The sequence below is a fragment of the Diaporthe citri genome (assembly GCF_014595645.1).
Source record: "Diaporthe citri strain NFHF-8-4 chromosome Unknown scaffold_7, whole genome shotgun sequence".
NCBI lineage: Eukaryota > Fungi > Ascomycota > Sordariomycetes > Diaporthales > Diaporthaceae > Diaporthe > Diaporthe citri.
This window is the reverse complement of record NW_025064852.1, coordinates 4,192,837-4,217,486: the sequence shown is the minus strand read 5'-3', so window position 1 is coordinate 4,217,486 and position 24,650 is coordinate 4,192,837. Positions and strand designations below refer to the sequence as shown.

Genomic DNA, 24,650 nt, shown 5'->3' with positions numbered 1-24,650 from the left:
TCCTATAACTCTGTCCAAATAAGAAACTCCTACAGAAACAATGGCAGTGTTCTCTCTACAGGTCGTTGTGGCTGCGGTAGCCATGTACGCAGTGTACATCTATATTTCTTCTCTGCTTGATCGACAGCGCATTCGGCGACTCGCCATTCAGCATCAAGCCAGTCTACCAGTCTTCGCTGGATCAAAAGTCCCCTTGAATCTCGACTTCTTGTGGCGCTTTCTCAATGCCTCTAGAAATAACGAGGACATCTTTACTATCTTGGCCGACAGCTACGACAAGAATGGTACCACTTTTGAATCACCTGGTCTATTCACCGGCTCTAGGCTCAACACTATCGACCCAGCCAACATCCAGGCCATCTTGGCCTCGCAGTTTCAGGACTTCGAGCTAGGCCAACAACTTAACAGACGATTACTTCTGGGGAGATGTATTTTCACCGAAGATGGGCCGTTCTGGGAGCACTCGCGCGCCATGTTCAAACCACAGTTTGCAAGAGAACAGATTAACAACCTCCGAGAGACAGAGTTGGCCGTTCAAGAGCTATTTAGGGCCTTGCCACTCATCGGCGTAGAGTGCGAGAGTGGCAACAGCGCCGAGGTCGACATATTACCAATGTTCTATCGCTTCACCATGGACACGGCCACCAAGTTCCTGTTTGGTGAGAGCGTGAAGACGCAAATGAGCGCGGCCACGGGAGACTCGGGGAAACTGACCAGCGCCGCCAGCTCACTTGCTGCCGAGTTTGGCCCTGAGCTGAACTTTGCCGATGCCCTCTCCGAGGCACAGCTGTGGATCACGCAGCGCATCCGCCTCCAAGGCCTGCATTGGCTGATACCGAGCAAGCGGGGCCGCATGGCCAACGCCTTTGTGCGCAAATTCGCCGCTCATTACGTCCAGCTGGCACTGAAAGCCGCCACCGACAACAAAACGTCAACGAGGCCATCGTCGTGGACTGCGAGTTACAGCCTCCTCGAGGCTCTCATCGAGTCCACACGGGACCCAGACGAGCTCCGCGACCAGATCCTTGGCCTGCTCCTCGCAGGCCGCGACACCACAGCCTCGCTACTGTCCTGGACGGTACTCCTCCTGGCACGCCATCCGGACAAGTTCGCCAAGCTGCGCGCCGCGGCGCTGGAGCAGTTTGGCCCGTGCACCGCAGACACATCCAACATCACCTTCGAGACGCTCAAGTCGTGCCGGTATCTACAGCTCACCCTGCGCGAGGCGTTGCGCCTGTACGACCCAAGCCCGGCTAATGTGCGCTTCGCGGCTCGCGATACCACGCTCCCCCGCGGGGGAGGGCCGGACGGCAAGGCGCCCATCTTCGTCCCCAAGGGCAAGACTGTCAGCTTCGTGCTGCACTTACTGCACAGGCGCAAGGACCTGTGGGGCCCGGATGCTGATGAGTTCAAGCCGGAACGGTGGGAGAAGAAGAAGATGGACTGGAACTTTGTACCGTTTAGCGGCGGACCTCGAATCTGCCTCGGGCGTGAGTCTCCCCTGAAATCCGAAGCGGGTCGTTATCACTCACTTGCTGTATGTGATTACTAACCTGCTAAACAGAGCAATACGCTCTGACCGAGGCGGGCTACTTGATTGTGCGAATGCTCCAGAGGTTTGAGAAGATCGAGTGGCTTGGTGGGGAAGATGAGCCAAGAAAGACGATCACGTTCACAATGCAGCCGAGGGACGGGGTTCCTGTGCGACTTACGTACGCAAAGTAGAGGCTACTTAGAAAATGAGGCACGTCGAAGTCGAACGCGTTCAAGCGCAGAGAGATACTCATTCGGGCGTCTACTTTGATGGTCTGTCACAGCGCATGACCGTTGAACTTTAGCAACCGCCGCATGTCCCTACCAAAAGGCACAAAATTACAGATCAAGACATTCTGGACCAGATTGCTATACGCAACTATAGCCGTGCCGTCACGTAATCCGTCACGTCGTGGATTCCACTGAATAGTCTGCAAAGTGGCCTCCTTGATTAGCGCTATCGATCTGAGCAGCGAGGTTGTTTAAATGTTTTGGCCGCCGATGGTGTATTATATGTCGAACTGCATGTGTGTTGTCGAAGTGGGATAGGAGTAGGTGGGTGTTACGCATACAAGGCTTCCACCACTAGCTGGCTGTGGTCCACGACGACTACGAAGTTGAGATCGAGATTTTGGACTCGGGTGAAAAATTCCGGGATATGACCAGGTCAGGGGCTGAGTGATACTTTTGCGAAGGTTGCAGGGTTTTGAGATGGGGCCGACTTCTAAGCATTCCCACCCTCCAGGGCTCCTAGCCGATAGACTTAACGAGGCAGCTCTTTGTGCTGCAACGCCGAGAATGTCGGTCAAAGTGGAGATCATGCACCTTCATGATGCAGGCCGCACGCTTCGGAACTCGGTGGGATGCCATTAAAGGAAAAGGGGTCCACAACGCATGCAAGCCGGACACAACCCCTCATTATTATTGAATGCTGTACACGGAAACGGTATCACCAATCGGCAACACAAAAAGGAAGCCAGCCCAGCTTGAGTACAGGACTTATGAACCGTCTCGGTCGAGCCAAAGCCCACCAAGCACACTCTCTGCCAAGAACCTTAATTACCATCCAACATGACTCCATCACGACCCAACATAATCTTTGTCATGGCTGACGATCACGCATCGAAAGCCATATCAGCCTACGGCGCAGGCATCAACCACACGCCAAACATCGACCGGCTGGCAACCGAGGGCATGAAGTTGAACCACTGCTACGTCACCAACAGCATCTGCACGCCCTCCCGCGCCGCGATCCTCACGGGGACGCACAACCACGTCAACGGGGTCATGACGCTCGACTCCAAGCTCAACAAGCACCTCCCCAACGTGGCCAAGCACCTCCGCACGGGCGGGTACCAGACCGCCATGGTGGGCAAGTGGCACCTGGGCGAGGGCGCGGCCCACGAGCCCAGCGGGTTCGACTACTGGAGCGTCCTCCCGGGCCAGGGCGACTACTGGGACCCGCGCTTCATCGACGCGGACGGGCCGCACGACCTCACCGGCTACGCGACGGACATCATCACGGAGAAGACGCTTGGTTTTATCAAGGCGCGGGACAAGTCGCGGCCCTTCTTCGTCATGTGCCACCACAAGGCCCCGCACCGCAGCTGGGAGTGCCACGACAAGCACAAGCACCTGTACCGCGACAAGATAAAGGTCCCGGACACCTTCACGGACGACTACAAGCACCGCGCGAGGGCCGCCGCGGCAGCCAAGATGCGCGTCGCCGAGGACATGACGTACTTTGACCTCGGGCTCGCGCAGCCGGACGGCGGGCGGGACAAAGGGGAGAGGGTGTTCTCGGCGCTGGGGTTCTCGCAGCGCAAGGTGCCCGCGCCGACGGGCGAGGCGCTGAAGGACTTCAAGCTGGTCGACGTCGAGGACGGGACGGTGTTCCGGTTCGCGGACGAGGCGGAGCTGGCCGAGTTCAAGTACCAGCGGTACATGCGGCGGTACCTGCGGACGATCCAGTCCATCGACGACAGCGTGGGGGAGATCCTGGACTACCTGAAGACAGAAGAGGGCGGGGAGCTGGACAAAAACACGGTTGTTGTTTACACGTCCGATCAGGGCTTCTTCCTCGGCGAGCACGGGTGGTTCGACAAGCGGTTCATGTATGAGGAGTCGTTCCAGATGCCGTTTTTGATCCGGTACCCTGCTGGGATCAAGGCCGGGAGCGTGTGCGACGACATCGTCAGTAATGTCGACTTTGCACCGCTGTTCCTCGACTTTGCGCGGCTGAAGGTGCCGAGCTACATGCAGGGGGTGTCGTTCAAAAGGCTTTTGCATGGGAAGACGCCTGATGATTGGCAACAGGTCGCGTACCATCGATACTGGATGAATAATGACAGCATCCACGCGGCGAGGGCACATTATGGGGTCAGGGACCAGAGGTATAAGTTGATCTACTGGTACAATCAGGACCTGGGAGTGCCTGGCGCGCGCCCGCCCAACGAGGGCGAGGAAGAAAAGGAGTGGGAACTGTTTGACTGCAAAGAGGACCCTCTGGAATTATTCAATGTTTATAGTGAACCACAGTATGGCGACGTGGTCAGGCGGATGACGTTGTTACTGGAACGGAAGATGGCGGAGATTGGTGACGAGCCTGTGCATGAGAGCAGCACTGTTGAGGAGTCATTCCTTGCCAACTCGACGCTGCACATAGATGTTCAGTGGTAATGAGCAACGGCAGCGCTGTCTTTCCATCTGTATCCCACATGAAACGACAAAATTCTACCAGCTCTACAGTGCGCTTTCAAATTACCTCGCCATGATTTCAGGTAACGTGCTCATCAAGAGTGAACAAATTCCGTCAATCCAGGTAAAGTGCTACAGGCCCGATGAAATTATGCACGGCTGTAGAAATTGATTAACTGTATTCGTAGCTACTTAGTAGGAAAGTTATTCCGCTACCATGAGCATGTGTACAGAGCCAGTCTATCAATACAAATCACCACGCTTGGTTTACACTGATAACGACCTGTCTCACGGAGCTCGATCTTATCTTGAAGCGTTCCTCGATAGATAACCCGCATTTTCTCATCCACGAATAAAAAACTCTCCACAGAAAGTAAGTCACCAGATGGTAAGAGTGTGCTATCAACCCCAAGCCACTAGCCCACACACCAAGACCGGGCACACCACCGACTCCCGACACCGCATTTCCGAGCATGGGTCCCAAGTGGACGGCCCGCAGATTCGTGATCGACCCGCCAGATGACGAACGCGGGCCCTGACGTGGGGGGTCGTGGTGTCCCTTGCCTTTGCATATGCATATATGCATTTATACGTAATGTACATGTATGCAAAAAAAAGCTTATCAGGCCCAGTCAGGGAAATTGCGCCCGGATGTCCGGTGCGACGCACAATATGCAGCTTGGACGCGATCTGCTGCGGCTGGAGCATCCCAGGTCAGGAAGGGCGGAGGGACGGAGGCCCGTCAGCTGCCTGCTTACCTACCAGATAAGATGTATGCATGGCTGGCTGGCAGAACCAGGCTGCCAGCAATTTAGTCAGGGAAGCAGTCAGTAAGTCAGTCAGTCAGCTTCCAGTAGTGCTCTATCCCTGGCTCGGTCGGTGGTGTGCTTTTAGCTAGCATGGCGCCAAGGGTTGTCCGAATCATTCACGGGAGATACTGCATGGGTAGATCAGGGGGATGTTCGGCTCGGCAGCGTTTCCTTTTGGGTCTTGGCCGAGATGGTGTGCGATTTGGGGTTGTTGACTGAATTGGCTCGGCGCCCGCTGTGACGTGTCCTGGGTTGTGGCCGGCAAGTGATCTAGAGATAGGCCTGAGTTACTACACCATGAGATAATGTCGAGGCAGTGGCAGGAGACCATTGTTGGCAGCTTCACGTTCAAGAGACAGTTCTTGATTTGCGACAGGAGGACATGTGAAAAACACGTTTATTACTTTAGGAATCTAACAATAATGCAGTGGTATCATAGAGCCCGACCAATAAAAGACATGCCGTAAACCCACAACGCCTGAGACCTGTGATGTCTACCAATGCAACCGTCCCAATACCATCCCATCCAATGCCCACCGTTTATCCCATCATCTCCCCAGCAACAGCATTCGCCCCCTCCCACCTCTGAAGCCACGGGAACGAGAAGCTCGGCGGCCCACCACCGCCGCCGCCAGCGCCAGCCTGCTGGATCTTCTGCGAGTCCCACCGATCGGCCGAGAACCCCCCCTCGAGCCAGCCCGACTGCCACGGCTCCGCCTCCACCCCCCTCTCGGACGGCGACGACGACGACGTCCGCCTCGGGGAGAGGATGAACCCCGTCGACGGCGGCACCCGCGGCATCTCCAGCGCCGCTATCCCAGGCAGCCGCGGGCTGGGCGCCTTGGCCGCTGCCGCCGTCGTCGCATTACCACCACCGCTGCCCAAGCTCCCGCGCCCGGTGTCCTCGGGCGACGAGGGCTGCTCGTCGCCGTCTGCAAAGTCCGCCTGCCGCAGCAGGCTGTGGATAGCCAGCCTCTGGCGCACCCTCGCGGCGGCGCTCAGGCCCGCGGCCGAGTCCTTCTTGCCGCTGGCCGGGGCCGGGCCGGGGCTCGCGAGCCTGCTCGGGGCGGGGGAGGAGGCCTGTCCCCTGGTGGAAAAAACCGATATTGCCCTCTTCATCTCCTCGATGACGGGGCGGGCTCGGCGGCTGGAGGGGAAGAAGCGGCGCAGGGACGCGAGGCACAGCTCCGCGCGGCTGAGGGCCCACTCCTCCGAGGGCTTTGTTGGGGATGGCGGCGACTGCGCGGCGATGAAGAGGAGCAGCCTCGTCGCGTGGTACCCGCAGATGGCGGCGTCGAACTCGAGGCGCTGGGCCTTCTGGCTGACCTGGTTGAGCGTGGCGAGGATGTCGACGGTGGCGGTCGCGTGCTGCAGGCAGAGCTGCTCGGCCCTCGCCAGGAGGGCCGGGTCGACGGCGTCCAGGACCGCGGCGGGCGCGGCCTCGCGGTAGTTGCGCACGAGGAGGCGGTACAGGTCGCACTGGGAGTGGTGGAAGGACAGGTGGACGAGGATCTGGCGCGGCAGCCAGGGGCTGTCGAGGAGCGACGAGATGCGCTCCACGGTGAGGGCCGGCCCGCCCGGGAGCTCGGCCTCGATGCGTGTCAGGTGCTGCTCGAAGTCGTGCATGACCGTCGCCAGCTGGGGGAAGGTCGTGTCGCAGAGGGACAGGGACCGGTTGAGTTTCATGAGGTCGCGGCGTAGCATCTCCAGGCGCACGCATAGGTGATATGAGCCGAAATCGCAGGACTGGATGGTCCGCTCCGCGCTGCCGCCGGCCCGCGTGTCGCTGAACTCCTGCTCCCAGCACGGCAGCTCCAGGTAGACGCTCTCCACGGGGCAGAGCTCGAATTCCGGCAGCCCCGTCGAGAAGTAGCGCTCGACCAGCTTCAGGCTCCACATGACGCGCCTCCTGACCTCGTGTAAGGTCTTGTTTCCCGTCGACCCGTCACGCTCGTGGTTAAGCCTCATCGCGGCGGCGGCGCGGGCGGCCAGGGCCGAGAGCATGAAGGCCCGCTGGAACGCGCCCGTCTCGACCCTGTAGAGGATCACCAGCAGCAGCGCCTGCAGGCGCGACACGGACGGCGACTCGAGGTTCTTCCAGATCAGGTCCTCGGCCGCCTGCGCCCACGACAGCTCGGCCTGTTCTCTGCGTTGTGAGGAGGAGCCCTGGTGGTAGCTGGCGACTGCGGCGATGGCGTGCGACAGGCTGTTCTCCAGCTGGCCGTTGCTGCACTGGCGGATGGTGGTCTGCGGGTGGAGGAAGGCGTATGAGGATAGGGGATAGACGTGAGCAAAGTAAAATTCCACGAGTGCCTGAATATCAGGAGGCAGTAGTGCTGGCACTTGGGGAGGCTGGGAGACCGAGACTGTTGCTGGCTCGAGGCTCGTTGTGCCGGGCGTCGTCGGTGTTGGTGATGCATTCCACGTGTCTTCAGTGCTGGTCGTGCTCTCGGCCATGGGTGGAAATACCGACTCCGTAGGCGTCCCGGCCGTGCTCCCTGCCCCTGTGGTGGCACGACTACTTCTCCGTCTGCCATCTGTCCCATAAACACAGGTGACTACTCTCTTCTTGCACGCCAGACACGGCGTGCCCCCTGAGCAGCGGACCTTGTGCTGCCGGCAGGCGATGCATGCCTTGCTGGTCCTCCGCCGCTCCACGGGCCTGTCAGACGTCGGGCTGGGGTGGTCCGAGGGCTCGCCCTCTGTTGTTGTCGTCGACGTCGGCGTCGGTGGGGGCAAGGGTGTGACAAATGAACAGGAAAACTTGAGCCTGTCGCAGTCGCCGCAGCCCTTATCTCCTCGTTTCCCGTCGCAGCGCACCTTGCGGAAGCGGCACTGCTTACATGTCTCTTTTGGCTGGCGGCCTGTGGCGCTGAATGTTGTGACGTATTGCTCCATGATCATGGTTGGAGTCAGGTTATTGTTGCTCTTGCTGCTGTTGTTGTTATTATTACTTGAGTGCGCGGTGCCAAGTCCATTCCTTGTTGGTTGCTCCACTGTGTCGCCGGGAAGTGTGTTCGGGCGGGAAGGAAACACGCGACAGATGGGATGAGGCTGGTAGTCTCGAGGGCTGGACTGGCTGTCCTGTCCTGGAAAGATGCACACCGAGGACCAGAACAGAGTTCCAGGGTCACCGTGTTGTGCATATCCGAACGGTGGGTTCTCGACGGTCCTTTGCTGCTGCTCTCTCATGTTCCTGTGGTGGGACCCCGCATTCCGCCCATGATACCATCTCGAGCGATAATCGCGAATTTGACGAATCTGCATGCCGACACCAGGCCCGGGAACGACGCCATATATGAAGGTAAGGAGGCGCCTCGAATCCCTCCCGCCAGTCCAGAAACCTCACCTATCAACTCTTCACCCAGCGATAAGCTTGAAACGACTTGCCTAAATTGCACGTTCCGCGCGGATAAACGTTAGTGTCGACCTGCGCCACTAGGTACTTCGGAAAGATCGGGAGCAAGACGCAATCAGACAGATCTCGACCACGAATTGCCAGGGCCCATTGTGCTGCTAAGAGGAAGATCATGCGACTCCTAATCCAGAAAGGGTCCTAGGACGGTGAGTTTGACAGGTGGCCCCGGAAGCCTAAAATACAAGTGTCATGCCGTCAACTGATAGTGGAAAGGGAGCCGAAAGGGGCGCTGAATTAATACGACGAGAATTTCCTCGGACCAATAGGTGACAAGACCCACCAAACCATATAGTGAGTTTATCGTTTTATCGAGGTTCTGGCGACCTGGGCCAAGCCCGCTATGGGTTAGGGCTGGTATTACCGAGAGTGGCAGGTTGACAGTCCTCGATGGGTTGCGCCCGTGACTCTCAATCGCCGATGTTGGCTGCACTGTACACGTGTTTGACCTGCAAAAGTTAAACGCATGGCCGCTCGTATCAAAACAGCGGTCTCTGTGGCCATGCTTGATACTTGACACAAGATCTCCAAGTGGGCGACTCCTTAACCCACATAATACTGAGTCTGTCGTGCTGCGGAGCACGGGAATGACGAGGCTAGCCCGGCAAATTGTTCGTCTCTCTGTTCCAGAGGCCGAGTCGTCAGCAGACCTCGCCCAGTATCCGATGTATGTAATGTGGACCCTGAGAGAAGTCGGAAGGGCGATCCCGTGGAAAGAGGGTCATCGTTGCCACTTCAAACGTTACCGGTCTGCTGGAGCCAATGGGAGATTGTCTACCAACTGGGACGGTTGGACGAACATGACTCATCAGTTCTGCTTCATCTTCATGCTCGTTACTCCAATCTACTTGATATAAGCAAACCTTCGTTGACTTGGAGCTGTCAAAATGCTAGAACCAGGGCGGCTTTTTATGTTCAAGATGATTTTGATCTTGGAGTCATTAACGAAAGTACAGAAGTCTACTGCATCCTCATTTGTCGACATGGCGTGTCAAAGCACCAATCATCAGCAGTTCTGTCCGGCAACAGTTACAGGTGGGCATGTTGATGGAGCGCGCACGCAAAGTGGTTTAGCCGAGAGGGTGTCTCCTTCCACGACGTTGCCCGAGGGCTGTGCTCGTGGAAAAGTCAGGTGTTGGGGACCAGTGACAGAAGGACTGAATCGAGGGGCAATGGCTTCAAGGGGGAACTGAGGTTGTGATGCACGGGGGTTACTTTCAACCGCCTGGTAAACCCAGGAAGACCTACGTGCTGCGTAGTAATGAAGACGCCACAGGTACTTGTTTTGTAGTTCGAGTGGTTACGAATGGAGGACTTCCGGACCCGCCCCCACAGGTGGTGGGCGGTCTTCCATTCCACAAGTACACCGAGACCTGGCAGTGGACGAACGATGGCCGGTTCGCGGCTTCGGGCACCTGCGAAGAGCATGCGGCTGATCTGATCACGGCCAGAATGGTAGTCTGCCCGGCCAAGCATGCGATGCTACCGGGGAGTGACGTTGATGCTGGGAAGGCTCAATATACCCCGGCACGAGTGACTGAGGCGGGATGCATGACAAGAAACACGACGATTCCCACTTGCTGGCCAACTATTCTCCCGAATATATAACGACGCCATGTTTCTTTGGTCGAGTTCCTACCAATTAATTTAGTTGCCTGCTTTTCTCACTTCTTTGCTTCGATTATATCAAATCACCCACTATCAACATGACTTCTGCTCACAGCATTCCAATTCTACCGGAAGTCAAGGATCCGCGGCCACTCGAAGTATCATCTGTAATCAAGCTTACCGAATTCTCTCTCAGCATGGTGTTCTGGCTCTTCCCGAGCTTGGAAAACCATTGGAGCTGGAAATCCGACCCACGCAAAGGGCTGGCCCCGGAAGCGTCGTTGTCCAGATCATCTCCATATCCATTCGATCCAATACCCCTGAAGTTTTTCAGAACCCAAAGGGTGGCCACCCACTGCCTATCCCCCTTGTGCCGGTTTGCATCTCCCTCGGCCGGGTGAGGGAGTTCGGGCCGGATGGCCACACGCCTTAAACCTGGGCAACTTGTTTTCTTCCATCCGTATATTATCGGCCGTGATGACCCTGGCACGAAATACGTCAGCGGGTTCATGGAGGTCTCTAACGAAGGGAGCAAGAAGCTCTCCCGCGGGGAATGGAGGGACTCGACTCTTGGGGAGTACGCCAAGTTGCCCCTCGAGAACTGTTATCCGCTGGACGAGAAGCGACTGCTCGGTGACCCGAAAGATAACGGGTTGGGGTACACACTGGACGAACATATTTATTCAGCTTGCTTATCCCGTTTGGCGGCCTTGAAGGTATAGACATCAAGGCCGGGGAGACTGTTATCATCGCGCCGGCCACTGGCCGGTACGGGAGTGGCGCCGTGCATTCCGCGCTGGCGTTGGGGGCCCGCGTCATCGCCATCGGCCGCAATGCGGGTGTCCTCGAGCAGTTGGCCACTATCCACCCGGAGTGTCTGAGCACTGTCCGGATCACAGGCGATGCGGACGAGGACACGGAGGCCCTGCGCAGGACGGCCGGTCCCCGCTGGCGTGGATGCGTTCTGGGACATGTCTCCCGCCGCGGCTGGGGCATCGACGCACTTTACGACTTGTCTCCATGTGTTGAAGCACGGTGCGCGCGTGTGCATCGTGGGCAGTGTGCTTGATGGGGTCAGCTTTGGCTATATGGACATCCTCGCCAGGGCTTTGACGATCAAGGGGACCTGGATGTGCACTAGGGCGCAGACGCGAAAGCTTCTCAGATTGGTTGAGACTGGGCTTCTGCCGCTGGGACAGAGGGCTGGGATGGGGCCCGTGAGAAATTTCGGGCTGGACCAGTGGAAGCAGGCGTTGGATGCGGCCGGGGAGATGATCGGGCATGGTGAGATTGTAATTACCCCTTAGATGATGATGAGAAACTTCGCGTCAACTTGGCGTCTGCCCTCACATGCGGTGTAGAGCATCTTCAATTCCCCAGAATGCATGTTTTACTTTGCATTTATTTGTACAGGCGTCGTCATGGCTACCGCAAATCAGCGCTGCCGCCAAGTCATTGAGTCTTGGGCTCTTCAATTTGACTTGCTTGCTTCCTCACGAGCCCCAACCTACTTGAACTTGACTTGATTGATTTAACTGTACTACTTGAATCGATTGCTCGTGTATCACCTCAGCTCGCCGAGGTCCCCCGCACATTCCTTGCCGATGGAATCCACGAGGAGGTTGCCGGGCTTCAAGCAGTCTGAGATCAATCATTGAATATGCCATTCTCATCATTCAAGACTAGTCTCTTGATTCGCGATGGTGGGCAGCTCCAACTTTGAGTCGAACAGAATAGAGTATATTGGGTAAGCTTTTAGTTGGGACACACTTTTCAAAAGCGACAAGGGGTTCGGCGAGACTCGGGTGCGATTGAAACGTCTTTGTCTAGTGTCATTTCTCGCGCAAACATGAACTCCTGAATTGTTTTCCTAAAGAGGGTGCAGGTACAGAGCCTCACGAAGCCCCTATCTGTGTCGGCGAGGAGCCCGCCACGTTGTATGGGTCAAATTCTGAGCACGATAAGGGGCAGTCTAGTGGATGCAGTTGTACGTTGGCCAGACAATCATCCATCCACGCCCAGTGGGTGTGGGTGCAGCCATTTTCTCTCTGTGGTCAAGTAAGAGTGGTCCATGAGAGGGCAATGGCTGTGCGAAGTAGAAGCTGACAGAAACAAGCAACCGGCAGCAAAGAGGGTTGGCTCAGAAAACTGACAGAAACAAAAGTGCAAAGACTAGCTGGAAAACATGCTTTCTCAGGGCAAGTCAATTCCCATTCTGTATCAACCAGGCTACACCTTACCACAAGACGCATGGAAGCCCCCAACAGTGTCGGAGATATCTTTCACCGTCCAGTGAGGGATTCCACGAGTACGGTTCCACCAAAGAACGAGCATCTGGGCAGGGTAAGAATCAGCTCATCGGGAAGCGATCCGCAGACGCTACTGCCGCGCCAGGAAGGAGTCCCCGAACCCGGGAAGATCGGGGGGGTCTGCACGGCGGTCCGTCCGCGGAGCTCGGCCCAGCGGGGGGTCTTGGCTCCAGGATCTCCGGGGCACCTCCGTGCTGGGTTGGATTGGGTTTGTTATGATCGATCGGCGGGCTGCAAGCATCTCAGGTTCAACAAATGCCTCAGTCCGCCGGCTCAAGGCCTGTTGAGAAGTAAATCGGAGATTGAGCGCGGCGCGTGCTCATCTCGGTGATATTCTGCGTTGGCTGGACCGGAAACTTGAGTGATTAAATTCTCCAAGTAGAGCTTTGGCATCAGCAAGTGGATGGCGAAATTTTGAGTTATCAACCAGGGCAGAATGCCAAGTTGCCAACAGGTTTGTTGGTTCTGCCCAGGGGTGGGAGAAGCCTATCTACTGTGGGTTGCTTTAGAGTCCACTGGCCCACGAAGTAAATAGGGGCATGCTTGTCTCCTAGAACCCCGAACCTGTGGGTCTTAGTCGTCGAAATGAGTGGGTATTATGGGGCGTTGGGTTGCGGTTGAAGGTGGAGTTGTCTGGACATCAACAATATAGGCTGCCTCAGGCAGCAACAGACACTTGCAGTATCGAGATTCGGAGAGCCCTGACATTTGTGGCACTGATACACAGAAATGTTCGTGGTTTGGAATTGTTCAAGAGTCAAGACGGTGATCTCAAGATGCTATGACTTGAGACTGATCACGCATGCTAGTTACTTGGACTGCGACAGGCAAGATTGGTATTTTTAGAACCAGTGATTGATTCAGAACGACAGCTGAGGAAGTGGATCGATTTCCCATCACGTACCCGCCTTTGATCATCAGGTAACGTTCTTGTGCGAGTTAATCTGAAACTACGACATGTGCTTGTCCAAGACTCCAAGCCAAAAACTCGTCCGAATAGCCATCTAAGCCTTGACTGTGGATCTTGATGTCGAGTAAGGTTACGGATCACAGCCAGCAACTGTAATGAAGGGCTGAAACATTCTATTTCTGTGATAAGCCTAGATGCCGCCATTATTGATGCAATGCCGTCCGATACCCATGCTGAGGTCAGCTAGACGTTTGCATCCATGTCGGCCATGGTATCGTGAGTATTTTCAGCGCCGAGCGGCATTCAACAACCCGGGCCCGAGAGGCTTTTGCACAGCATCTCAGCTCCGTGTATTGTTGGGATGTTGTCATGCATGATGCGCTCTCGTATCTTACCCCGGTCACGTGCTATGGCAAAGGTGATCGGAGCGCTGAGCCACCAGGAACGTCATGGCTCAGGCACCGTCCAGCGTAACGGACGCACTTTGTCCATGATGGTAAAGCACGTTACTTTTTGCCTCCGATACGAAAGATCGTCTGCTCGGCCCAAGATTTTCCTAGAGTGGACGACCAACCGCGGCTCACACAATGCTTCGTTGCATCGAACCAAGGAGGTGGCCGGGCCGGTTCTGCCCTGCGAGGCCCGAGAAGTCACCAGAAAAAGCCTCTGGGGCTGTTTTCTCGTGCAGCAGTGCAGCAGCGGCTGGGCGGGAGGCGGGCTGCTATTTCGAGCACTGCCGATCGGCAAAGCACAGCCCTAGGTGCAGACCTGACTCGACCGAGACGTGGCGAGGAAAACCGGGTCCGGACTGGGCCGCCCTGCCGAGGTCGTGCCCCCATTGGCTAATGCGGATTTGCGCGATGGGAGAACCAAGCTGGCCTGGAAAGGAGAAGGTTGGGGCGTGCAGGGCTTGCAGGGCGTGCAGAGCGGTGGGACAGTGGGAATGCGGTGGGAATGTTTGTCCAGAATATGCATATTGGACAAGGTTTTACTGGGGACACATCACAATCTCAATGACTAGCACCTTGGGCGGTCTCCCCTGCTTTTTTCCCCCTGTTATTCTGCTGCTCCCTTGCCCTCCAAGGGAAACACTGCCGACTTCCAGGGAATATGACCGGTTCTGCAGCTGCGAGCCGCTGTCACGCTCATCAAGCCGAGACACCCGCATGTTGAGCACTGGGGCCATCGGAGCATCGTCACAGTGCTCATTCTTTCCCTTCTTTCTAATAAAAGTGTCCGGGGATCGCCACGGGAGGCCCAAGGGTGCCAGTGCCGAGCCCACAGTGCCTGACAAGCCGTGCTGGGGTTTGTCCAGTCTCCATCCTGCTTGGCCAGTGTTGAGCTCCGCCCAGTCAATTTTGGTTCGTCTGTTGTTGTGCCTGGCTCGTGTTCGTGCCTAGCCACAACGTTGCGCTCCATAGAAGAACGTGTTTGTCAGTGGATGCCCACTGATCGCCACCGTGATGTCAGGCGAAGTGCGAGATGCAAGGCCGCCCGCCCTGCTTGCTCAGGGGCTCCCTCCCTCACCTTGATGCGCACATGCATGTCCAGCCCACCGGCCAACCAGCCACTCGCTGCGAGATCGAGAATAAACAGATTGGCATATAAGAGTTCGTCTGTTTCCGTCCGTCGTTGTCGATCGAAACTTATCATCCATCACCACCAATCCAATCTCTCACTCTCACTCTCACTCACCTCTCATACCAACCAACTCTAATAGCCTACGTGCTTCACTGTCGCTTTTGCAACAACAACCAACCAACCACCCAACCACATTCAAAATGAAGTTCCAGGTCCTCTCCGCCGCCGCCATTGTGGCTTCCGCCTCCGCCGCGCCCTCTCTGGTCGCCCGCCAGAACGGCACCATCCCCGACGGCACCCCCTTCAACCTGGTCTCGCTCCGCTCCGGCTCAAACCTGCAGTACGCCTCCTTCTCGGCCTTGCGGGGCGGCCTGTCCCTCAACGCACCCGAGCAGGGCGCCACCTGCCTCAACGGCGAGCAGAACTACGCCACCTTCACCCTGAGCCAGGGCGAGCTGCTCCTCTACACCCCCGACACCGTCGAGCAGAAGCTCTACACCGACCGCTCCGGCATGGGCCAGGGCGTCCTGCAGTACTCGACCCAGCCCGGCGGCTACCTGCCCGGCCGCAACAGCGAGACCAAGGGCTGGGTGCTCGACCAGTACAACGACCTCACCTTCGACGGCGCCAGCCTGATCGCGTGCCCCTCCAGCATCGCCGGCGCCTACTACGTCTGGGTCAGCGCGGGTTTCGCCACGCCCGGCTACAACCAGAACTGCACCGGCATCGCTGCCCGTGCCACCGTCGCCACGGAGCCCAACCCCTGCACCTACACCTTCACGGCCGCCTCCAACTCGACTGCTTAAGTTAAGCGATCGGGGCAGACTTGGACCGGGGGAAATGCTCGATCTACGGACTTGGGCAAACAAAACTGCATAGCGCTTGGTTTTTAATGTAACGCGGACTCTTTACGCGATTTTGACGCTCGGGATATGAACGAGATTTTTGGGGGACACCAAAACATATTCATGTGCATACTATTTACGATGGGTTTTTAAGATAGACTTTTTCCTTGGAATATGCATCGATTCCAGCCACTACTTTTGGATGTGCCAACGAGTGATCTGATGTTCCTAAGTGTTTTCTGTCGTGATAATTGCTGCTCTTCACACATCTGGACTTGGATGGTGTTCATTACTCATATCTGGGCTGATATCCGGGTCTTGTCCAAGTAAGCCAGGTTTCCCCTTTTCTCTGCCAGCCTAAAAAAGTGGCCCCTGAGTTAGAGTGACTAATTCAAAATTTTCTTGTCAGATACAGTATGATAACAATTCAAGCCAAACCCGCCCTGGTAAGTGCACCGCCAGACACAATTAACACATTGCATTTGAAGCACGCATATGTATTCCGTCACGATCCCCTCACCGGAGCTTACATTCTCCCACCCCTTCCCCTTCATACCTCCCCTCACATCCACCAAGACCATGCCAACTGACTTTGACAAGCAAGAATACTGGCACGCCCGCTTCGCCACCGAGACCAACTTCGAGTGGCTGGCGACATCAGAAGAGTTCATGCGCATCCTCGAGGCAGATCCGGACTTCTCGCAGAGACTAAACCGCGCCTCCTCGCGCGTCCTGCACGTCGGCTTCGGCACCAGCGACCTGCAGAACCACCTGCGCGCCGCCGGGTTCTGTCATGTGCTCAACGTCGACTACGAGCCGCTGGCGGTCGAGCGCGGGAGGCAGCTCGAGGAGGCGGCGTTCGGCGGCGTGAGGATGGGGTACGCGGTGGCGGACGCGACGAGGCTGGACGTGGACCTGGGTCTGGCGGACGGCGGCGCGGGGGAGATGCAGGGGCGCAGAGAAAAGAAGTTCGACTTTGTCGTCGACAAGAGCACCGTCGACGCCGTTTCGTGCGGCGGCGAGGAGGCGCTGCTGAGCATGTGCCGCGCCGTCAGGCGGTGCCTCGCCCCCGGCGGGTTCTGGGTCTCGCTTAGCTACTCGCGGTGGCGGTTTGATGTCGACGGGCTGCCGTTCCGGTACGAGGAGATCGCGAGGATCCCGACGCGGAAGCTGAAGGAGACGGATCCGGATATTTATCATCACTGCTATAAGTTGACGCCCAGGGACGATGGTTTGGGGGCGGAGTGGTGAATGTGCTTGTGTGTCGGGCCTTGATGTGTTGACATGTCGACGACCTTTTCTTACGCCCGGACAACTCCAGGGCAGCTATTTGCTCTGATCCGCCAGTTCGCGTTGCTCTCATGGGCATGGCAGTCAGACCAATGGCTCTTTTGACAAGACTTCCGAGTTCGGCTGTGCATAACTAGCTGTCTTATTCTTCCCGGAAGTGATTCTGGGCCCTCTACGATGAAACCGACGATACAAGATGCCAGGATCCTTCGACCAACACTTGATTGATCAAAGAACGGCACCTCCAACAGTGACGACTCCTGATGAATTCACATGGAGTGCAACTATACCACTTGTAAATGACATGTCATTTTGGCCTGGAAAATGGATGCCTATGTATCTACAAAATGAAAACATCAAAGATGGTGCCCTTCAAGATGGTGTGAACCAACAGTCAGTCGAGATCGACCCTGGCCTAACTCACCATGTGAAAGTCAATGGTTGCGTTGCATAGGGGCACAGTACGGATTGCAGGTGCATGCGGTGATCAACGCGACAAGACCCGTGACTTATTCTCGGCAGTGCCGATGCACCATCGATCACGGGGGCGGCATTTATAGTTTTAAGCTTATCGGGAGGATGCAACGTGCATACCAAGAGTGTCATGTCCTGTAGGTTGGTGCGTGTTTTTGGATTCGAAGGATGAGGATGGGATGGAATGTACACAGGTACCGTCTCGGTCGCGGCCACCCACCACTGGCACTTGGCTCTGCTGAAATGTCGGTGAGGAAAGACGTGTCGCTTGGTTTGATATCCATTGATTTGCGCGTTTCTCCGAGGCATCATTGGAAAAGTCATCTGAACAGACTCCGTTTGTCTCTCTCTCTCTCTCTCTCTCTTGTGGCACTTGATGATTGGGGTTGCTTACAACCGTCCGTACCCCCACAGGGGCGAGACTGTCAGGGTCAGGGTTGAGAACCCCGATGACGTCAATGGAGTCCATCAATGGCTATGGTGAGCCCAAAAGCACAAGCAGTCTGTCCATAGCCACTGCAGTCCATTACGCGGCCTGATCGCCAAAACAACATCAACCAGCAACTTCCACGGTGAGACACGAGTTACAGCACGATCTGGTTATAGGCCGGATCTACAATGCCCGCGTAGCAGAAACACTGGCTGAGCGCAGTTCTAGCGGACGCTTCCGGCCCCCAACCGGGCCGCGACAGGAGGCGGTAGCCGACTTTCTCGGCCGCCCTGCGCCGTCTCTTCCTGCAAATCAAACACTCGACTCCCGCCAGCCTCCGGCGCGGATTGGGCGCCGCCCCCCAGTCGAGGCCCGGGCCCGCGGCTCGCCGGCCCACCCTCGAACACGTCCTCGGGCGCACCAGAGGCGAGTGCCTCGCCCGATGCTGCTGCCAAACAAGCAACAGGTTGCCCGCTCGTGCTTACATACCCAGCACCCACCCCAGTATGCGCGCCCTCCGCTGGCGGCAGACGCAGCAGACTACTCGGGTCGCTTGGTCGTGTGGCCGTCGTCGGTAGCGCGTCGTCCGGGGGGCAGTGTTGCCTAGAACGTTGTGGGTTTCTCTCTCTTCAGATCTCCCTCAGGTTTCTTTTCTGCCCCGATTTTCCCCTTCGAAACAGTCTTGGTGTTGCCATTTAAGACCTTGCGAGTGCCGCTCTCCTGCTTTCCCACATGCATCTCGGGACCGACTCGTACACACACACCCTGCGCTCCTTTTCCCCTCCCCAAGGCACAAGTCAGCTGGTCTCTTGTGCGTGTGTGTACGTGTGTGCTTGCTACTCAGGGTAATAAAAAGAAGTCGTTGCCGGTCATCGACAGTCTCCGAAGCCAAGAAAAAGTGCAGGACACGATATAACTCGCAGGCTTAATTTTCTCCTTCTATACCCACATCCTCTCACTCCTTCAGGATGCGTTACAACCAAGTCTTTCACGGCCCGCCGTCCCCTTCGGATGCCGGGCTTCTCAAGCTCAAGTCCCCAGGACCCTTGAAGCTGCAAAAGGAGCGCCTCCCGACATCACAGCGCCACCGAGTGCGCAAGGCGTCCATGTCCACCGGCACAGGCACAGCATCAGGGACTGCATCAGGAGCTGCATCGGGAACAGCAACAGGCACCAGCACGCCACCATCGTCCGTCGACCAGCACACAGCGGCGGCACCGCCGGTGAAGAAGGTCAAGGGCCTCCGCGCACCCACCGAAGACGCCATCATCGAGGTCAAGTCCCCCGTCAGGGCGGCCCACCAGCACGACAGGAAGCCGCTCCTCCCAGAGCTCAAGCCGTGGGAGTCGTACCTGCACTGGCTGTGCCTGACCGAGGAGCCGGGGACGCTGTGGAGCTCGTCGCTGTGCGCCACCTTCCACGAGTGCCTCGTGACGAACCCGGGCGTGGGCGCCGTCAAGGCCTCCGAGTACGCCGCCCGCATCGACGACATCTACTGGAGCTTCTACCTGCCCCTCGACCCGCTCTTCCAGTTCATGGAGGACCGCATCCTGTCCGGGTACCTGCTGCACGTGTGGACCATGTTCATCGAGCTGGGCAAGAGGATCCCCCACGACGACCCCGCGCAGGAGAAGCTGGTCGAGCTGCTCAAGGAGCTCGTGCACCTCCCGCCCATGGAGGTGCGCACCTGGGAGGTGAGTGGCGCGTCCGACATCATGGTTCTAGGAATGGTGCGAAGACACTTGGTCTCGTGAGAGCTGACTTTGGAAACAGGGAAACGACGCCCCGTGGACCGACCTGCCCACCCTCGACGACGCCCTGATCGCAGCATGGGACGATCTTTGTGAGTCCTTCCCCTTCCCCTCCTTGGCCATGCCGCCCGTCCTTATTTGGATTACTGACTAACGCGTCCACTCCAGACGACCCAGAAGTCCAGATGTCCGACCCGGAGGGCCACTGGGTAAACTACTTCGCCTTCCTGGGCCGCCTGGTCTCCGCCGACGTCACGCCCGACTGGTGGGAGATCCCGTCCATCACGCTCAAGGAGGTGCTGGCCGAGGACGTCACGCCCAACTACCTGACCGTCTACAAGACCATGGCCCTGGCCGAGTACATGAACCACGCCGGCGACGCCTTCTTCGAGTGGTGCATCGACTCGGGGATGCTCGACACCAACGCCTCCATGTCCATCATCTCCCCGCTGCTCGAGACTCCTGTCAGGCGGGACTGGTTCGATAGGAGGCGGACGGTGGATTACGATGCGTCCTCGGTGGACTGAGGGGTGAGAGTCAATGGGCAGGGGCATTTTTCTATAAACGGGCTTGAATATGCACAAGGCAGGGTTATAGTGAGGCATCCATGGTGTTTGGTGGTCTGGGTGTTCTGGACTCATCATTGGTGGCGCATAGCGTTTTCAAAACAAGATGTCAGCATGTATCGATATACATAACAAACCTCAAAATCCCAAATGAATCTCCTCCCCATCCCCAGTCGGCCTCCCAACCTTGACCAGCGCCTCTTTCCTCCCCAAGTCCATAACAATCGTGAACAACGTCTGAGACTCGCCCTCCTTAACCCTGAGCCGGTTGATAGAAAAAGGGAACCCCTCCTCGTCCTTGAACAACTCCACCACCCTCTTGACATCCCACTTCCCCGCGAGGACCTCCCCATCCGTCAGCTTCCTAATCCGCGCAAGCCTCTCCCCAGAGTCGGGCAACCACCCCGGCTCCTCGACCCCAGGGTGCTCCAGCACAAGGTGGTTGGTATGGACGACCCGACCCTTCTCATCCGGCCCGATCTCCCCGATCCTCTCCCCCCCGCCCGCAAACTCGAGCCCCACGCTCCCCGCAGGGTCCGCGACGAGGATGTGCGCGCTCCCCGCGACGCCGCCGAGCTTTGTCAGTGTGGCTAGCGCATCGGCGCGCGATGCGGACTCGAGGACCGCCCGCAGCGCAAAGTGCACGGGGAGCCGGGCGCTGTCTAGCCCGCGCGCGCGGATGGCGTTTAGGCAGACGCCCACCCCGGCGGCGTTGAGGCCTATCTTGCCGATTATGCCGGCCTCGGTCACCATGGCGATGTCCGGGATGCCGTCGGTCTCGGTGGTGTTGGGCTGTGAGATGTGGATGACGATGAGGTTGGGCGCCTGGGCGGGCTGCCAGTCCCAGTTCTGCGCGAGGAAGGAGGACGGCGGCGGCGGGCCTCCCGGGCCGGAGACAGACGGGGAGGCGAAGGCGAGGCTTGTGCACCCGTCGCTGGGGAAGTCGGCGCCCCCCGCGTGCTGGCCGTCGACACCGTTGCTACCGTCCACGCCATTGACAACCTTGGCAGGCCCCCTGGCCCTGGCCGCCTCAGCCTCGGTGAAGATGCCAAAGATGATCTCGGTGCGCACGTTGAGCGCCAGGACGTCCAGGAACCCGACGCCCGCGCCGTCGGCGATGCCGCGTATCTCGTCGAGGTAGCGCGGGCTTGTGACGCCGAGCCGGGCGACGTACTTGTCCGCCTCGCGCGTCACGGCCGCCCAGTCGAGGTCGCACTTCTGCTGGAACAGGGCCGTGTAGAAGGCGACTGAGCCGTGGACCTGGGCCTTTGCGCCCGAGCCGTGGGCGCGGCCTATCTGGGTAGGGGTGTTAGATGGCGGAGATTGGTGGGAGGTGGATGGCACTCTGCTCTGTACTTGCCTCTCGAGGAGTCCCTGAGCAGTGGAGTCGGAGCATCGTGGTTTTTCGGTATGACAGTCTGATGTTACAAGGGTCAGTAAGCTGTGTTGGAAATCCAGGGAAGTTGAGGACGTTGTCACTTGTTGCCGGAGTGCATCCCCTATGCGGGGGCAACATGACGTGCTCTTCCGGAGACGGGCCGGGCCCAGCTCAGGATCGACGGGACAATTAGCAAAGGAGCCTGTTACCGCATGGGAAGATTGGCGAACATTTCATGGTCGAACACGGAGATTCTTCGCTAAGAAATTGGTATTTATTTTATTTCGACCAACGCAGCTCGCCATCTTTATATTTGTATGAAGCTTTCCCCTTCAGTGAGTGACCAATTTTCACACGAGGCCTGCCATCTTCTTCAGCTCGCGGCGCAATACTTTCCCAGCCGGGCTGCGCGGGACAGCTTCAACAATTTTTATGTTCCATTCTAAGTCCTTGTGATGGCCAAGTTTGTGGTTCGCAAATTGTAGCAGCTCTTGCGCCGTCACTGTCGTCGCCGCCTTACCAGCATTGGGCGCAAGGACGACAAATCCACGAGGGACCTCGTCGGGGCAGTCACCATGACCCTGATTTAATTCTGGAACACCGATGACGGCTGCATCCACCACTTCTGGGTGAGAAAGCAGGATGCTCTCATGCTCAGATGGGTACACATTCCGCCCTTTGTATGTGATGACGTCCTGTGATTTGGTCAGTCAAGGTGACACTGGGCAAAATGAAAAACAGACGTCACATGAAAAAGTAGTTCGTGGACTGAATGATTCGGAAATTCCAGGCGACATACCTGCTTCCTGTCCACATGGTAAACAAGACCATCAACAACCCTGAGAACGTCCCCGGTCCGGAACCACCCATCCTCAGTGAAAACAGCCGCATTCGCCTCAGGATTTTTATGATACCCCATCATGACAGGGCCCTTGAGCAACGCCTCACCAGGCATCCCGACAGGCACGTCCCGGCCCCCGCCATCGACAAGCCGCATCCGCACGTTCGGCAGCAACTCGCCAACGCTCCCCAGGGTGTCCCAGCCCGCCCGGTCAGGCGGCGTGTGCGTCGCCGCGCCAGTGGTCTCGGTCGCGCCAAAGGTCTGGCTGATGAGCAGCGGCCTCCCGCCCTCGGGGTCCCCCATACGCCCCCGGAGCGCCGCGGCGGCGGCTGCACCGCCGAGCCGGAGCCGCGTGCCGCCGCTGTACGCCACGCGCAGGGACTTGAACGTCCGCTCGCCCACGAGGCCCGGCCTGTGCAGGACGCACTTGGCGAGGGCCTCGTAGATGGGCGGGGCGGTGAAGAAGCTGGTTATCCCCAGGGCCTCGTTGTAGCGCAGGAACGCGGCCATGTCGAAACCATTCCCGGCTGCTGGAGTGGGCATCCAGTAGACTATCCCGCCGTCTAGGAGGGGGTTGACAAAATAGCCCTGCACGCCTGAGATATGCGCGGGAGGGAGGTGCGCGAGTGTCCTGTAGCCCGGTCCCAGGGGCGGTGCGTCGTCGTTGTTGAGGGGCGGTTTGCTCGCCCAGGCGCGGCGGTTGATGGAAGACGGGAGAAACGCCTCGGCCACCATGTTTGCGTGCGAAAGAAGGACGCCCTTGGGAGCCCCCGTCGTCGTGCCGGAGGAGTAGATCAGGCACACCGGCGTGCAAGCCAGGACCTCAGGGTCCGTCACAGCCGTCCACTGCAGCACATCCCCCCGCGATGTGAAGTCACACCGGACGGAGCCATCTGCGCTCTGCAGCGAGAGCTCGGGGTAGGACGTGAGCACGAGGACACGGTACAGGGGGATGCCCACTTGCTCCGCCGCCGAGACGGCCGCGTCCCTCATGTCCCAGCTGCAGACAAGCAGCCTCGCCGGGCCCGCCTCCCTGGCCAGACTCGCCAGTGCCACCGGTGTCGAGGACGGGCTCGCGCCGGCGTAGATGCCTCCCGCGGCCACGACGCCGAAGAAGAGACAGGGGAGGCGGGACTGGCCGCTCGACACGGTGAGCACGACATCCCTGCCTGGGCCGGCCTGGCTGATCTCGTAGTGGGTGCGGAGGAAGTGCGCCACCTGCGTGGTGAGGAGCCTCGCCTGGGACTTTGTTAGGGTACTGTTTGACGGGTCCTGTGCTTCTGCGTGGATCGCTGTGTCATCTTTTGCGGTGCCGTGTTCAGAGTCTGTCCCGCGTAGAGGCGTGGTTCAGTTAGAATTCTGGTGATGAACGTGAAAAGAGTATATTAGTGGAGTGAATTAAAGGCTTAACTTGCCGAACAGAAATGTGAGAAGGTCAAAGCTAGGGACCGGAACTGTGTTTTCTTCGCCGTAAATCATGTTGAACAACTATGTTGAGATTGTGAGAAGTATCCTGGATGCTGGCTTTTTGCAATTTGCAATTCTGAGGGCCTCTGTCTCAATAGGTTTGGTACATATATATCAGACAAACGGTACTTGTGTCGGTGGCAGCTGAGGTCGGTATATCTTCAACCGGTCCCGATTAGGGCATCCCGCCAAGCTGGGTCTACAGAACTCGGAAATAGCCGCCCATTCCTTACTCAGAACAGCTTCAGACACCCCGGTCGATCGTAATTAAAACTATAAGAGTTGGCCATATTTCCTGGGCTAGGCATTGGCGTATAGGCCAGCAGATCTGTTCAAAAGCGGTATACAGTTCGTTATCTTTTCCGCGTAATCTATGCACATATTGTCGTCTACCATCGCTTTTGCACAAAAGTGTCACAAATTGTTCACGGGCTGTCATTTGCCAAAATAAACCCATCATTATCAAAAACCAGCTCTTCAACCAACAAACCACTCGACTTAAAATCGCAGCTTAACTAATCGATGGCCACAAAATATGTGCCAACTTTTTGATACTGCTCGATGACGAGAATTATCTGTTTCTCCCAGTAGTATGAAAAAAAAAAAAAATGATGACATTTGAGGCTATGGTGTTTGAGAGGTTGCAAGTCTCTTAATGCAGCGATTTTTGCATGAAGGGTCCGGCGGGTTTCCTTTGGCAACTGACAGACGGGACAATTCACAAGTGCAAGAAGTCATACGATGTT

At 57.4% G+C, this 24,650-nt stretch overlaps 8 protein-coding genes across 8 annotated transcripts; 6 read left to right on the top strand and 2 right to left on the bottom strand.

Moving 5' to 3' along the window:
- Positions 1–40: 40 nt before the first annotated feature.
- Positions 41–1,725, top strand: INS49_014295 (uncharacterized protein; the record flags this gene model as incomplete). Its single annotated transcript, XM_043174986.1, has 3 exons — positions 41–84; positions 235–1,490; positions 1,565–1,725. The coding sequence occupies 3 exons, from the start codon at positions 41–43 to the stop codon at positions 1,723–1,725; spliced, it is 1,461 nt and encodes a 486-aa protein (XP_043021931.1).
- An 879-nt stretch (positions 1,726–2,604) lies between these two features.
- On the top strand, positions 2,605–4,212 carry INS49_014294 (uncharacterized protein; the record flags this gene model as incomplete). Its single annotated transcript, XM_043174985.1, has 1 exon — positions 2,605–4,212. One exon carries the CDS (start codon positions 2,605–2,607, stop codon positions 4,210–4,212), a length of 1,608 nt encoding a protein of 535 aa, XP_043021930.1.
- A 1,367-nt stretch (positions 4,213–5,579) lies between these two features.
- INS49_014293 (uncharacterized protein) lies at positions 5,580–7,496 on the bottom strand (the record flags this gene model as incomplete). Its single annotated transcript, XM_043174984.1, has 1 exon — positions 5,580–7,496. One exon carries the CDS (start codon positions 7,494–7,496, stop codon positions 5,580–5,582), a length of 1,917 nt encoding a protein of 638 aa, XP_043021929.1.
- Positions 7,497–10,478: 2,982 nt separating this feature from the next.
- Positions 10,479–11,369, top strand: INS49_014292 (uncharacterized protein; the record flags this gene model as incomplete). The annotated part of the gene is made up of 3 exons (XM_043174983.1): positions 10,479–10,695; positions 10,779–11,097; positions 11,168–11,369. The coding sequence occupies 3 exons, from the start codon at positions 10,479–10,481 to the stop codon at positions 11,367–11,369; spliced, it is 738 nt and encodes a 245-aa protein (XP_043021928.1).
- Positions 11,370–15,062: 3,693 nt separating this feature from the next.
- Positions 15,063–15,668, top strand: INS49_014291 (uncharacterized protein; the record flags this gene model as incomplete). The annotated part of the gene is made up of 1 exon (XM_043174982.1): positions 15,063–15,668. The coding sequence occupies one exon, from the start codon at positions 15,063–15,065 to the stop codon at positions 15,666–15,668; it is 606 nt and encodes a 201-aa protein (XP_043021927.1).
- Positions 15,669–16,286: 618 nt separating this feature from the next.
- Positions 16,287–16,958, top strand: INS49_014290 (uncharacterized protein; the record flags this gene model as incomplete). The annotated part of the gene is made up of 1 exon (XM_043174981.1): positions 16,287–16,958. One exon carries the CDS (start codon positions 16,287–16,289, stop codon positions 16,956–16,958), a length of 672 nt encoding a protein of 223 aa, XP_043021926.1.
- A 1,911-nt stretch (positions 16,959–18,869) lies between these two features.
- Positions 18,870–20,179, top strand: INS49_014289 (uncharacterized protein; the record flags this gene model as incomplete). The annotated part of the gene is made up of 3 exons (XM_043174980.1): positions 18,870–19,595; positions 19,675–19,744; positions 19,821–20,179. 3 exons carry the CDS (start codon positions 18,870–18,872, stop codon positions 20,177–20,179), a joined length of 1,155 nt encoding a protein of 384 aa, XP_043021925.1.
- Positions 20,180–20,356: 177 nt separating this feature from the next.
- On the bottom strand, positions 20,357–23,916 carry INS49_014288 (uncharacterized protein; the record flags this gene model as incomplete). The annotated part of the gene is made up of 4 exons (XM_043174979.1): positions 20,357–21,510; positions 22,117–22,291; positions 22,396–23,676; positions 23,887–23,916. 4 exons carry the CDS (start codon positions 23,914–23,916, stop codon positions 20,357–20,359), a joined length of 2,640 nt encoding a protein of 879 aa, XP_043021924.1.
- Positions 23,917–24,650: the final 734 nt, after the last annotated feature.